Raw genomic sequence first — 14,842 nt, forward strand, 5'->3', positions numbered from 1 at the left:
GCCGCTCGCGCTCGGAACGCAGCGCCCCAACCATGGCTTCGGGCCCCGCGGGTAAGGGGTGCGGGGCGCGGGGCGCGTGGGCGGCAGGGGCAGTCCGGGGCCTGGCCCTTACCCCTGGGCTGACCGGCCGCCCTCCGGTCTTGTCACACAGAGGCGGAGACCCGGCAGAGACTGCTGCGCACGGTCAAGAAGGAGGTAGGTGCCGGGGCGGGGGCGGGCGCGGGGGGCGCGCGACCCCCGGGGACGGGGCGGCTGGAGCCACTCAGGAAAGGGGCTCCGAAGCAGGGGTGGCCCCTGGCGGCGGGGGGCGGCCACCCGGACTGTGAGGCTCACCTGGATGGGTATTTACCTTCCAGGGCTGGAGGCGGTGATGGAAGGTGGGGGGGGGGGCAGGGCCCTCAGGGATGAAGGGGTCTGGAGGTTTCATGCCTTGTGCAGAGAGAGGCGGGTGCCCAGTGAGGACCCTCCAGGTGTGTGGCATACCTCAGGGTGTCTGGGTGGGACTCCCTCTTGCGGAAGAGCAGGTGGGTGTAAGCAGTAAGGGGTCTTAAAAGGTGAGACGGTGGAGGACTGCGGTATTGGCAAGACATTTGGGGTGAGAAGCGCTGGTTGAGGCTGCAGAAGGAAGACCAGACTTAAAGAAAAGGAAAGAAATCACTTTGGGAACGTAAAACCTTCCCTCTCCCCAACCCCAAATTCTTAGTCTTTGGTGACACCCCAGAGAACTCATCTCTCTGAGCCTGGGGTCAGCCAGCTGCCACCCTCTAGGTCTGATTCTGTGCTCCTTGCAGACAGGGGCCCCTCACTCTCACCCCACACCAGTCCCCAATTACAGGAGCATAAAAATCAGACAAGGTTCAGCTGCCCTTCTCTTCACTGTCCCAGTGGCCCTGTGGGAGCCCAGCCTAGCCTTGACGGTTCATGACTCCTGCAGCGGGGGAGAATTTATGGTGATGAGGGCTGGGGAAGCATTAGGTGCCTGCACTGCGCGCGTGTGTGTGTACATAGTGTGTACATGTACGTGTATGGGAACATGTCTGTGGGTAGAAAGTGTGGCTCTGGCTATATGTATTTGGAATGTGTTTGCATCTGTCTGGAGATACGTATGTCTATATATTGTGTGTTCATATATCTGTGTTAATATGTTTTTCTGAGCAGGAATCTGTATGTGTTTCTGTGATGCAGGAATCGTGTGAATGAGTGAGGCTGTGATTGTGGGTGGGTGACATGCCAGGCATGAGTTTGTGTGTGAATGAGTGAGGCTGTGACCGTGTGTGTGTGTGTGTGTGTGTGTGTGTGTGTCATAGCCTCCTCACATCACCCTATAAATCTCAGCATGGACACCATCTCTGCCAGCCTCTATCACCGCAGCTTGAACCCTGTGTGTGTGTCGGGGATATTGACCTCCGGTGTCAGTGCCTGCGAGCACGAGAAGGGAGGCCAGCAAAGGCAGCCTGGAGCCGGTTCCTGGGCTGCACTTCCCTGGAAGCGTGGGGTGCCTGTTTCTGTGTGTGGCGTGTCCCATGTTGTCTAGAGTCGGTTCTAGAACGGGCCACATGCCCTCGTTTATTGAATACAGAGACTTAGGAGACACATTGAATCTCTCAGAAAGGCGCCAAGTTTCAGCTCAGCTCTCACAGAACCTGTGGAAATCTGAAGAAAGCTGTCTGAACCCTCTTTGCAACACACCGCACACATTCTGAAGACTGTTTTAGGGATGGTATGGATAGTCCCCACCTGCCAGTGTGTTCAGGTTGAGAACCTGCTGTGTTTATTCGTTCTTTGTTGAACCAAACCTATATGCAGATGTTTTTACCTGAAATGATGCTTTTAAGGAGACGGTTGGTCATTTGGGGTGTGGGGGGGCTTGGACAGAAGAGTGCTTCCTGCCCTGGGCAGGGCCTGCTGGGGCCTCCTTCGCAGCTCCCTCAGGGCTGGACAAGTCCTTCCCCTCTCAAGGACTTAATTTCACCATCTGGAGTAGGAAGCATCGGTGCCCTGGCGTTCTGTCCATGTCGTTTTCTCTTTTGGGTGTTTCCACAGGCCATGCGGGTCGCTTTACCCCTGGTGGCCAGCTGGCAGGGCCTGTATCTCTGCCCCTGGAGCACCTGAGTTTGGAACTTGGAATAAATTTTCTCTGGTTCAAGGGCAAGGCTTTTTCCTGGTCAGAGTGATCTCTTGGCATCCTGTTTGACGCCTGAATAGGACAGGGACAAATCTTATAAGCTTGGGCAAAGGGCCTCAAGGGCCCATGGCCCCTGGTCTGCAGTCAGAAGGCCAGAGTTCCAGGTTGGTGGCCGTTTCTAAATTCATTGTTTCTTGGACCAAGTCATATTAGCAATCAGAGCTTGGATGTACACGGGCTACTTAGTGCCACGCCCTGTGTGCACAGTAATTTTATGAAGTGAGTGAGGATGTTCCCATTTTACAGATAAGGAAACTGAGGTGTGGGGAGGAGGAGGGAGTTGTTCAAGAGCACAGAGCTGAGAAGGGGCAGAGCCAGGCTCTTAGCCTTACACCACAGACATGCCCATCCACACCTGCACAGCCCACTGTCTCAGAATGTGTGAGTCGGTCGCTGCCACTTTGTAGATGAGAAAACTGTGGCTCAGTAAATGGAGCTTCATGTGTGCAGACTCACACCTGTGAGCCTCTACTCAGCTGGGTGCCCGAGGCGCACAGGACTAGTCCATACCCCTCTCCTCTCCATCCTCTGCCTTCCCCTTGTGGCAGGTGTCTCCCACCAGCAGCACAGCCAGGCTCCCGTAGAATGATGAAGGAAGCTCTGTGCTCAGAATCCTGGAGGTCACGTCAGGTATTCCCTCTCCCCCCATTCCTGCCTGTCACAGTCCCACCTGTAGGCTTCTCTGCCCTTTCTGGAAGCAATCCCTTAACCATCCGCTTCAGTAGGTAAGCCAGGCAGAGCTGCCAGCCTTGCGTAGCCCTGCAGAGGCCGAGGGTCTGGGGCTCTGTCTGGTGCTGACTGGGAGCTGATTAGGCATTTCAGGAAGGAGCTGTGAGCTCAGCCAGAGCTGGGTTCAAATCCCAGGGCATGCACTGCTGAGAGGTGTCTGCGTGCCACATGCTGGGATACAGCAGTGCAGAAGGCCCTCCCCTTGAGGCCAACAAGATAGACCCAGAGAGACATTTCAGATGTCATTAAAAATATAATCACAGGCTGTGTGCGGAGGTCTGAAGGGGAGGCACTTGGTGCCACAGGGACATGTCACAGGGAGACATAACCACGTGCGGGGTGGGGGTGGGGTAGAGGGTCCGGCTATGTGAATGATGAGGCATCCTCTCAGGTAAAGCTGTGGGTGGGAAAAGACTGGGGAAACAGCCCTGGCTGGCAGATCAGGATGTGTGGCTGGAGGGAGCAGAGGGAAGGAGAAGGGGAGTGCACATGATCTGAAGAGGGGGGAGGACAGGACTGTGGAGGGAAGAGCTGAGGTGGGTTGCACTTAGTTACACAACCTTGCACGCGCATCTACCTGCACAAGTGTCCGAGTCTCATAACGGCCACGAAAATGTCTTAGCTGCCAGAATAACACCCATGAACACACTCCCTGTGTTAGCTGCCCCTCCAGGGCAGGCACCTTCTCCCATTCAGTCCCCAGAGCCACCCATCCAGGGAAAGCTGGGGACAGCTTGGCCTCAGCGTGTTCCCTTCAGCGAAATACAGCCAGCGCTCCTGGCGCTTTCCTGGCTCTCCTTCCCCTCCCCTCCTTCTCCCTCTCCTCCTTCTCCCTCTCCACTGCCACCCCTTAATTTTGTTTTGGTTCCCAGAGCCAGCAGGGACTGGCTTCCCGTTGCCATGACAACTGCCATTAAAGGAGCCAACCACGTGACTCAAGTTGATAACGGAAGCAAAGTGACTAACTGCTTGTTTTCCTGTCTCCAGGCTGGGTCTGGATATCTTAATTGGAGGCGAGAAGGCAGGGGCTCGGTCTTACGGGCTAGAGGAGAGGGAGGCGAGGCGATGAGGCAGGTCCTGGTGCAGAAGCTATGTTTAGCTTTGCAAATGAGAGCTGGTATGAGAGCCACAGTGGGGAGCCATTTTTATAGCAGCTGAACTGCCAGTGTTTGGGGGGCTGAGCCTCCCTGGGTGAGAGAAGTGGGGTGGGGGGAGGGCAGAGCTGGCTAAGAAGGTTGATGGCAACAGGTTACAACAGGGACCCTGTGGTAGTTTCACTCTCACCCAGTGGTTCTTAGTGAAGGAGAAGGGCAGTCTTGCCCCCCACACAGGTTGCACAGTCATAATTTTGTAGTAGAAGTATGTATTGCTAAATCGGGGGCTCGCCCCAGGGCCTATGTCTGGAAACATTTTTGGTTGTCACAACTGGCGCTGTTACTGGTATCTAGAGGAAGAAGCCGGGTGCTGCTCCCCTTCCTGCACAAAGAAGATGGCCCTCCACAAAGAAGGACCCCGCTCCGAAGGCTCTCATGGGCTGGCAGAGGCAGTGGTAGGTCGCCGTGGCTAGCCCTGGACAGGACATGCACTCACGGTCAGGTGTGTGAGGAGGGAAAAGCAGGCAGGAAAATCCCTCAGCCCCACTGGGGAAGCTCAGGCTCCAGCACTTGCTGGATAGTGGGGAGCTATAGAAAATTTGTTAGCAAGAATGGATCTTCTTGGAGTTGAACTTCAGGAAGTTTCTTTCAGTGTAGCAGAGGTCAGATGTACTCTTTTTCCCCCGTTCTTAGGATAAAACATGCTCCCTCTTTTCCTTCCTCCTCTCCTCCCCTCTCCCTTTATGGCATTGCTTTTTCTTTGACAAATATTTCTTGAACACCTACTGTGTGCCAAGCTAAGAGTTCTACAATCAGGGATGCAGGGTGTGCCCACACAGAAGCAAAGCTCTGATACCTGCTGGCCGTACATTTCTACGGTCCACAGGTGAAGGGCTCAACCCAGAGACTTTCTCCTCCCCCCAGCTCCAGATGCCAGTCAGCAATTTCAGGTCAATAACCTGGACTTCTCATCTCCCTCCCTTCTGCGAATCGCGCTTTGTTGGAGCCATTCACAGAACTCGGAGAAGCTTCTTACTTACTGCACCACTGATTTATCAGCAGCCATGTCACTCAGACACAGACAGTCCAAGGAGATGCGTGGAGCAAGGTATGGGGAGGAACTTGGAGCCGCCCTGTCCACTGTGGGCACACCACCCTCCCAGTTGTTCTCCAACCCAGAGGCTCTCCAGCGTGGCCCTATAGGGTTCTGATGGTGGTTTCAGCAGAGTCGTGAGTAATGAAGTCACTGGCCACCGGTGAGTGATTCTCCCTCCAAGCACTCTCACCTCCCTCCAGGTGGGAATAGGAGTAGGTGGGATTGAAAGCTCCAACTCTGTGACACAGAGTTCGCTCTCCTGGCAACCGTGCCATACCACCATCCACAGGTGGGGTCCAGAAGTCACCTAGTTAGCATGACAAAAACATCTTTCTCCCCACTGGGGCTTCAGAAGCTCTGTGTGAGAAATTGGAATGAAGACCAAATACATATTATAATTCACAGTATCACACAGCCACTGTTCAAGAATGTGCAGATTGGGAAGCTGCTCACCTGCACCCATGAAGCAGGCGTCTCCTGGGGGACAGGTGGATAAACCATATCTATAGATCAGAAGGGATGATTGTTAAGGGGAAAATAGAATTGGAAAGGACTGAGAGTGGTGAGAAGAGCTTTCCAGGGGAGGAGATCGGGGTGATTGCTCTAATGGGGGGACATTTGATCGCTCTAATGGAGAGACTGTCGTGAAGGATGTTCATGAAGGAGGGAACAGCATATGCAAAGTCCTTGAGTCAGAAATAATGAATAGTGAGGCTGGAGCCGAGTGAACAAGAATGGAGGAGAGGCAGTCTGAGAAGCAACAGGAACCCCCCACCCCCATCAACGCACGCAGAGCTTGTGGTCCTTGGGAGCATCAGCTCTTACTCTTGAGTGAGATGGGAGCCGGGAGAGAGGAGTGGACTCACCTACATAGTAGACTGTCCAGGCTGCAGGTCAGCAGTGACGTGTAGGGTCAGTGTCGGGAGCTCAAGTCATTGGGCAAGTCAGGAAACTTCTGTCTTGTTTTTTGCTGAGCTTGCAATGCTTGGGCTGCACATCACAGTCCCTTCTCCCCAGCACACACACACACACTCACACACACTCACTCCTGCGCTCTGCCAACTAGGGGTTCCAGAAGTGCTTGCCAGTGAATGAATGCGGGGATTCTGGTTGGGTATTTTTGGAGACTCCGAGGCGTGCAGCGTTGACTCAAACTTTGACTCAAACCGGTTTGTGTGTCGTGTTTTCAGACTTCAGAAGCAGAAATCCTCCTCATGAATAATGAGCCATAACCACTCCATGCACTTTGCTGCTTTTTTCAGGTTTCTGGCAAAGTGGCTTCTGGGAAATTCTGCTAGTGATGGTTTGGGTGTCCTGGGTAGACTGCGGCGTGGTGGGCGGGACTCTGGCTTTCTCGTTGGTTCTGTCTCCTCTGCAGCCTGGCGGGGGTCTTCCCTGCAGTGTCCTCATGAGGGGCCTCTGGAGGTGTAGTAGCACTTACTGCTGGTTGGCATAGGAAAGGGCATTTTTCTCACCCCACTGCCCACCAGTGGGCCCAGAGTTGCTGGTTGCAGACCCCAGGATGGGAAGCCAGGACCCCCCAGTTCCTGTCCCCTCAGGACCATGGCCGCCAGCAGTCCTGCCTCACTTTCTCATCCTCCTGCTTTCTAAGTGGATGAGCTTGGACGGCTGCAGGACTCGAAGAATCTCAAGTCATCTGATTTGGCTGGCAATCACTTTGTAAGAGCCAAGTCAGCCATGTTCTCTCTACCCTGAATTGCCAGACCCATATTTAAGACTTATTAAAACTCAGTAGCTGATAAAAATTTCTGAGAGCTTTCAGTCTGCTTAACAAAAACAAGGGCTCAAAACAAATGCCTTTCTATTGGATAAATGTTTGTTTTTGATTTTGTGTGTGTGTGTGTGTGTGTGTGTGTAAAATAGCATTCTATGTGGATGACTTCATTAATTAGCCCAGTACCTCAGAGGTTTATAAGACCATTCTCCCTTAGAGGTAAGGAGAGTGAGGCACAGAGATGGCAAGTAGCTTGCCCAGTGTTGCAGAGGTTGTCAGTGGTACAGCTTGCAGACACCTGCTCTGGAGCCAAACCAGCCACCCACATGTAGTCATGAACTGCCCTGGGAAGGACCAGGTTTTGAAACAGGACAACCCCAGTTCACCTTAGGTTCTGCCCTTTGTAGCCACATGCACTTCTGTGGCTTCACTTCCTCGTGTATCAGATGGTGAGAGTATCACCTGCGGCATGTTATGTATCATCCTGGGCATATACAGCTGTATTTGGGGGGGCCAGGTACCGTGCTGGCTTACCCTGCTGGGCTGGTTCACTCATCCAGCAGGGTGTACTCGGTTGCAGAAGGACATTTTGCTGCTCTTCCTGTTCACAAGGGGACTTGCAGATGCTCTCAGCTTGGAATCTGGTTCCCCCTCGGTAAGCCCTGGGGTGTGGTCACTGGAGCAGTGTTAGGTGGGAAAGGGGCCCAAAGGGAGGATGTCTTAGTAGGCGTCAGGAAAGCTGAGTTGTGACAGGCTGTGTTCCCTCCTGGACCGGCGACCGGATCATCCTCCGGATCTGGTTGCTCCTGGCCCCTAAGGAGGTTAGAAGCCCCCCCGGGCGCCTGCTGGCCCAGCCTCCTAGTGCTGTGAGCTGCTGGGCAAGGTGGCTGAGTGCTGAACTCCAGCGGGCAGTAGCATTTCTTAGAAGTATAAGAAGACAGGAGAGAATAGAGTTGGGCTTCTTACAAGAGTTGAAGAAACTCAGATTGTGAATGTTGCTAAAGGATGGAAACAGGTCCTTTTATAGAAAGACCCATTTAGAAATCAGATGGCCAGCAGGTCCATTTAGAAAACATAACCGAGACCCCAAGAGTTCGAGAGACTGGGTGCTACTTGGGACAGTTAAGATTAATTCTTTTAAAATTATTTAGTAATTGATTATCTCTTCTTACTTTAGAGCTATGCACTATATCATAGGAGAATGTGTTATAACACATCATATATCAAATGGGCCTAGTAAATGTTGTTATATACCTAGTTATATTACCGAGTAAATGTTGTCTAACTAGCTAAGAAGTACAGCAGCCACTATTTGTCAGCCACTGGTCGATTAGTCCTACAGTGTAGGCACGGACAGACTGCTCTTCACCACTGAGGAAACTGGAGGTCAGAGGTCGAGAAATTGCTGGAAGGTCAGACAGCTGAGAATGAGCAGGGTAGGGTAATTTAACAGCTTCATCTAGCTCAAGTATGATGACAGCTTGCTAATAAAACTAAACTTAAAGCGGCAAGGGAAAGAGAGGATTTATTGGTCTGAGGGTTTGGAAAGTTGGGGTGAGTGCAGCTTCAGCTACAGCGTAGCCAAGGGTTCCTGTGACGCCATCAGGGCCCTGTCTGTGCCCTCCCCTCTGTGCTGCCTCTCTGTTGGCTCTGCGTGGCATCTCTCTGGGAGGCACAGGTGGTCTGTAGCGCCAGGGCACAAGCGCAGCTTGGCATCGTAGCATAAATGAGGCCTTGCCTTCTCTGCGAGAAGGCTTAGGTCTAACCCAAGGGGTACGTCTCACAGGGCCAGTCTGGGTCGTGAGCCCTTTTTGTGCCAGTGTCTGCAGAGCCACTGCTAAGCCTGCGGGGCGGAGTTCGGGGTCAGCTCTGTGAGAGGGAGGAAAGGGGACTATAGGAGCGTCAAGGTGAAATGGGGATGGGGGGCAGGGAAACAGACAGCCAAGCTGGGGGGCACCCGGATGCGGAGCTCAGCCCCCGAAGAGCAGAAGTGTGCGGGGCGCCTGGCGGTGATCCCAGGTGCTGCCAGGGGCCCAGGCCTGCTGTGTGCCATGTCTCTGCTGAGTCAGGATGTAAACCTGTGACATTGTGCAAACACTTTGTGCCTGTCATATGGAGAGAGGACCCTCAGCTGTCGTAGTCCCTCTGAGGAGGCACCTCAAACCGTCAGCCCCCAGACTCCCAAACGTGACTCAGAATCACCCTGCGGATGCTGCATCCAGACACGAATTTGATGCAGTTCCAGGCTCACCATGCTCAGAAGTGCACCGGTGCTTCCTGTTCCCTCCGTTGTGAGCCCTTCTGGTAGTCACAGGGGCCTTGAGGACATCCCATCTGCTGTGTCCCAGACCCTCACTACCAGCATGTGAGCCACTGGTCACGTGCTCCTGCTTACATTTACATGTAAATCAATTATAATTAAATACAAAGTAGAATTCCTCAATTACATTAGCCAGGTTTCAGGAGCTCAAAAATCCCCACACGTGCTCATGATCCTCTATGATCTACAAATACAGAGAGAGCATTTCTAGAAAGTTCTAGCCTATTTTAGTCATTGTGCCTCATAATTGAACATGCACTAGCATATATGACCTGAAAAGACCCCTCAGATGGGCAGGTCAGATTTATTATCCTATTTTATAATGAGTAAATGGAAGCAGAGAGGACGTGAAGTGACTTGTCCAAGATCACACAGCTGGTAAAAAGGGAAGCCAGAATTCTAACCCAATCCTTAGTCACAATATTCATCTGTTTCTTCTTTAGGTTGCCTCGAGGAGATCAGTCCATTTTCAGACTTACCCTGTGTGTGCTTAAGTGACCATCTGGTAGTTCTGTTTCTTATTTTCCTGCGACTGGCCTACCCCTGTGGTCTGAGCAGCCTTAGAGAGGCTTGGCCATTCCGGAGTCTGTGTGCACCCCTTCATCCAGGAGGCCGTGGGTGTGTGGAAGTGGGGCCTGTTGCCAGGGGAGTTGCCGTGCAGCTAGCCAGGCAGCCGGGAGAAAACTGGCCCTTCTCCAGGGAGTGGGCTGGAAATGTGAGACACGCAGGCTTGTCTGGGAGTGGGGTAACAGCACGTCGTTGCCGACCCGATCCGTGGTCTCCCTCGGAGCTGTAATGGGAGTGTTGGCTGGAGGGACCTTCTCGCCAGGATGATCCGAGTGAACGTTTGAGAATCGGGTTCTGGTCACCGGAGGCACCTTTGCAGCATGGTGAGAGGAGGCCTGTCCATGGGATCTCCATTCTCAGCTTCAGATGACACCATTCCAGGTGTTGGCACTGTTAGGAAACAGTGCCTGGCACCTATTTATAGCACACCGGTGAACGATTAACAGGGGCCAGGATGGCAGCTGCCAAGTGAGAGGCATTTGCTTCTCCTGAAGCCAAACAGCCATGCCCTAGGGCAGGTTAAAAGGATGGAGAGAGGGAGGATTTCCCTAACCCTCTGAAGGTCCTGTGCCATGCTTTCTCACTTAAGCCCCCCTCACCCTGCACTCATCCCCATCACAGGAATAGGACTGCAGAAGGACACTCCTGTGGCTTTGCCTTCTGCTTGCCCTCACTGCAGGGTGGGATGTGGACAGAAGAGTGCAACTAGTCTGTCCTGAAGCCTGTTGAAAAGGAAGCTTCTAGCCTTTCACCTGTGTTCAAGAACTCCTGCTTTGTGCCCATCACCTTAAGACACTATCTCTCTTGAAATCTGATGGGGAAAATCCTAGTCTTACCACCATTAAAAGAGTAAACTATTATTTAAAAAAAAAAAAAAAGACACTGTTTCTGCACAGCCAAAGCCCACTGTGGGCCTTGATGGGCTGAGGACTCAAAGGAGCCCATTAGGAAAGAGCCCTAAACCTGCTAAAGGCGAGCTCCTGCTGACAGCCTCCATTAGTGGCAGCGTGAGCAAGGACATTTCTTTCTTCTTAAACAGACTGTGTGTTAGAACAGTTTTCGGTTTCCAGTAAAATCGATGGAAGTACAAGGCTTCCCTTCCCCACACGGTGTAACCCTCCCCATGAGGGACGTCCCTCACCAGACAGTGACCTGTGTTAAGATCCACAAACCTGTATTAGCTGGCCATAATTAATCTTGGGCTCACACTTGCTGTCTCACATTTTCTGGGTTCAGACCGACTCATGATGACCTGGTCCCACTATTGCAATGTCCCACAGCCCTTCCATGCCCTAAAGTCCCCTGTGCTCCTGGTTATCTCAGCCTCTGGCAACCACTGGTTCCCTTCCTCCCTCTCTCTCTCTCTCTCTCTCTCTGTGTATATATACATATTTACATTGTTCATTTTTTAAAATTATTTATTTGTGCATACAGAGCTGGGATATAGGCCAGAGGTGCAGAGACGGTGAGAGGATTCACTAGAGACAGAGTGGGGAGCAGGACAGGCAGATTGATGAAGTACACTGCTGAGGGGAGTAGCAGGCAGGTCAGGAGAGGTCTGCCGTGCCATGTGGGTCACCTCCCTGGCCGGGGATCAAACTCGCACTGAAGTGGCTGCAGATAGCCTCACAATGCTGTGATTAACCTCTTGTGCCACCAGGGAGGGCCCTTGTTCATTTTAAAACAGTGTTTACACCCCCCACCCCCCAGGCGTAGATCTAATAGAATTTCCTCCCCCAGTTCGCCTGTGCACCGTCACCACAGCCCCCCATGCTCCTCCCTCCCTCCTCCCCTTCCTTCTCACCTCCTCCTGTAGGATGTTTCTGGTGTATAATTGTCTGTTTTGTTTTTGTATTGTTGCTATTTTTTCTCCAGTGTCTTACTTGGGTTATCCTCTATTTCTCCTATAAGTGAAGCCATTCGATAGTTTTCTTTTTCCTTCTGACTTATTTCACTGAGCATGATCCCTTCCAGCTCCATCCATGTTGCTGCAAATGGCATTAGTTTATCTTTTTGATTGATGAGTAATATTCTATTGTGTATCGACACCACATCTTTTTGATCCATTCTTCTATTTTGCGGCATTTGGGTTGTTTCCAGGTTTTTCCTATTGTAAATAGTACTGCAATAAACATAGGGGTACAAGTATCATTCAGAATTAATGTTTTTGAGATTCTTTTCCATAGTTATTGATACAGAACACCGGACTGGTTTCTGTCAGCCAATAAAAGGAAACAGTTTTAGGAGAAGGAAGGTAGTTTAATTTGTCCACAGGCTGAGCAGAGCAGCAGATTTGCGTCTGAAAGACCACCCTTCTGCTCTTTGGCAGGGTTATTTATACCAAGGAGTAAAAAAAAAAAGGAGAGAGGAAAGGGCTATGAAGGGGAGATGGGACGGGCTGGCATGTCCGTTTGTTGCAGGTGTGTGGAGGCTTAGGTGGGCGGCAGCTTGCTTTGTTAGCACCTGCTGTTTAACTTCCTTACTCTCCTCTTAGGGATGACTTCCTGCTTGTTAGGCTGCAAGAAGACAATCTTGCTAACTGCAACAGGTAGGAATGCTAATCTGATGGGGCAGGAAGAGAGACCGCCCTGTTTCACTGCCTCAGTTTTGCCATTTCTAGAATGATGTAGTTGGAATTATAAAGCAGGTACCCTTTTCAGATTGGCTTCTTTCACTTAGTAATAAGCCTTTAAGGTTGGTAATTTCGTTTGGCTACTGCCATTTGCCTTTGAGACTAACGTGTGGCAGGGTAGTAGCTGTGAAGCACCAGGCATGCTGGGATAGGTGGGTGAGGAAGAAGATGGCTAGGGTGGAGGGTTAGCTGGCCACTACTGGGTGACCCTGGCTTTGGGGCCAGAGAATACACTTAGCTCTGCCCTACCTGGCTGAAGGAATGGCTGGCCTGGCCACCTGGGTGTGAGGTCCCCACCACGACTTGAGACTCTGGACAGGAGCCCTTGATTCAAATCCCAGCCTCTTCACAGACGATCTGTGCCCCTCCCAGGTGAGTGGCTGAGTCGGGAAAGTGGGAATTAGAGAATGACACCCAGTTCTGTAACCCCAGTTCTGGACTGAACCTTTGGGCTCAGTATGGGAAGCACCCATTCAGGGGCACCTCAGGTGTGTTGAGTAAGCAGATAAATGGATGCCCTATGGTATCCAGGCTGGATGCGGGCACACAGTGTGGGCTTGAACCCCACCTGCCCTTTGAAAGTTGTGTGAAGTTGTGTGCCCTCGGGTAAGTCATTTACCCTTAGTTTCCGCCTCTGTAAAATGAGGGTAGTTGTACACACCCCACTATATTACCATGAAGGTTAAGTAGCACAACGCCCCTAACACAGTGCTTGGCACACAGCAGAGACTTAATAAGTAAATGCTGTTCTTATTACGTGAAACAAGTATCTAAAGCCCTGACTGCGTGACCATGGCTGTGTTTAACGCTTGCGGTGTGTCATGTTACACAGTGAGGCAAAAACTCATGACCACCCACTGTGCTAATGGGTGCTAAGGCCCAGAGAATGGCATGACTGGCCCAGGGCGATGCGCGCAGGAGCTGGGGTTCAAACCTGGATGTTTGGTTCCAGAGTCCAATACTTGTAGCCATGCAGTGGCTGTTACTTGGGTGCTTAGAAGAGGGGAGAATCACAGAAGCCTTGGAGGGTTCCCCAGGAGTGAGGAGAAGCCCACATTGCCTAGTCCTGGAGAACTGTGTGCTTTTTCCAGCTGGACACAGGAGGGAATCGGTGGGGAGGGGTGGAGGGAATCAAGTTCCGAATCAAGTCAGGCAGTGGTCCCACAGCAAGAGCAATACCTGTGACAGAGGTCGGGGTATGGAAGGGGGAGGACAAGCAAAGTAGGCCGCGCCATGGCAGTGGTCACAGCTGAGGGCGTGCTGGCCCCCCTCAAGCCCTAATGTCTTTGGGCTTTGGAGTCTCCCGAAATCTTCCTGTACCCCTCCCCAGCCTCTCCAACTCTTGCCGCTGCTTCTGCCTATAACAAGTTAAAAACAAAATAAAAGGCCGCCAGCTATCTGCACATCATGCTTTTCCCTGTTACAGCTTTCCCTCCCTTTGCGCTCCGAGGAGACCCTGGCTGGCCATCGCCGGGCGCCCTTTCCCTCTGCTTTATTGAGGAGCATCCAAGGGCCAGCACGTTCATTTCCACTTGTACTTAAGATCTTAAATGTCACCTCACCTCCTGCATGAAGCCCTCCTTGACCTTCCCATCTACCTCGTTTCTTTGCTGTTTGTTCTCATAGAACCGGGTTTTTTCATTGCAGAGCACTGGTCTCATTTTGTAATTTACCCATTTGTGTTATTTTGTCAATGTCTTTCAATCTGTCTAGACTGTAACCTTTCTGAGGCCAAGGGCTCTATCTGCCTGCCGTAGAACTTCGAAGTGGACACATTTAGTGAACGAGGGACAGTTTCAGCTTGTACTAGGAAGGCAGGTGTTCGTGGAACCTGAAAGCAGCACACTTCATCACCCCCCCCACTCCCACCCCCAGGAAGGCTGCTGTCCAGAGGAGGCAGAAACCTGAAGCTGGAGTTACGTTTGGCCAGGTGGAGCATGGGGGCAGGGGGCACTTGGCACCAAGTGAGCACAGGCATGGATGTAGGGACCGGAATCTGAGGGCCAGTGCTCCCAGGGAGAGTGGACATGCTGGCTGGCTAAGGTCTGCATCTCACAGCATCGAGGGGCCTGTGAGTCACTCGCCCATAAACACCCCCCTCTTCCCCACATGCTGAGAGTTATTTTCAGAGCACTCTGAATCCCTCCAGCATTGTCACTTAGCTTCCCCTCCCTTACAGACTAAATCAGGCGGCCTGGCCCCTCCTGAGCTGAGCTGGCTCAGCATCCATCGCCCCCTCCGGCACTGTCCCCCAGTGGGCGGGGCCATGTGAGTCAGTCTAAGGCAGCAGTCTCAGAGGAGCGGGAGGCTGCTCAGGTCGGCTTTGTGCAGCAGGCACTGTGCTGGTGTGAGGAGGGGTGAAGACAGGCGCTTCCCTTCTGACTTGGCAGTGGGCTGGGGCTCCTCCCCACCCCCACACCAGTCCTCCTTTTGTGCCGTTTAAATATTTGCAGGTGGAGAGAAGGCAGGAAAGTGCGACTGGTT

The 14,842-nt window shown here is 52.3% G+C and overlaps 1 protein-coding gene across 1 annotated transcript in view; it reads left to right on the forward strand.

The window, feature by feature from the left end:
• Nucleotides 1-6: 6 nt before the first annotated feature.
• Nucleotides 7-14,842, forward strand: part of SGSM1 (small G protein signaling modulator 1) — a 67,416-nt gene continuing 52,580 nt past the window's right edge. The window contains exons 1-2 of the mRNA XM_012731098.1: nucleotides 7-51; nucleotides 152-195. Of these exons, the coding sequence (XP_012586552.1) occupies nucleotides 33-51; nucleotides 152-195 (63 nt within the window). The 5' untranslated portion in view covers nucleotides 7-32. The remainder of the gene's footprint in view (nucleotides 52-151; nucleotides 196-14,842) is intronic.

This window comes from Condylura cristata, unplaced genomic scaffold (assembly GCF_000260355.1).
Source record: "Condylura cristata isolate star-nosed mole 26May11 unplaced genomic scaffold, ConCri1.0 scaffold00029, whole genome shotgun sequence".
Classification (NCBI taxonomy): Eukaryota; Metazoa; Chordata; class Mammalia; order Eulipotyphla; family Talpidae; genus Condylura; species Condylura cristata.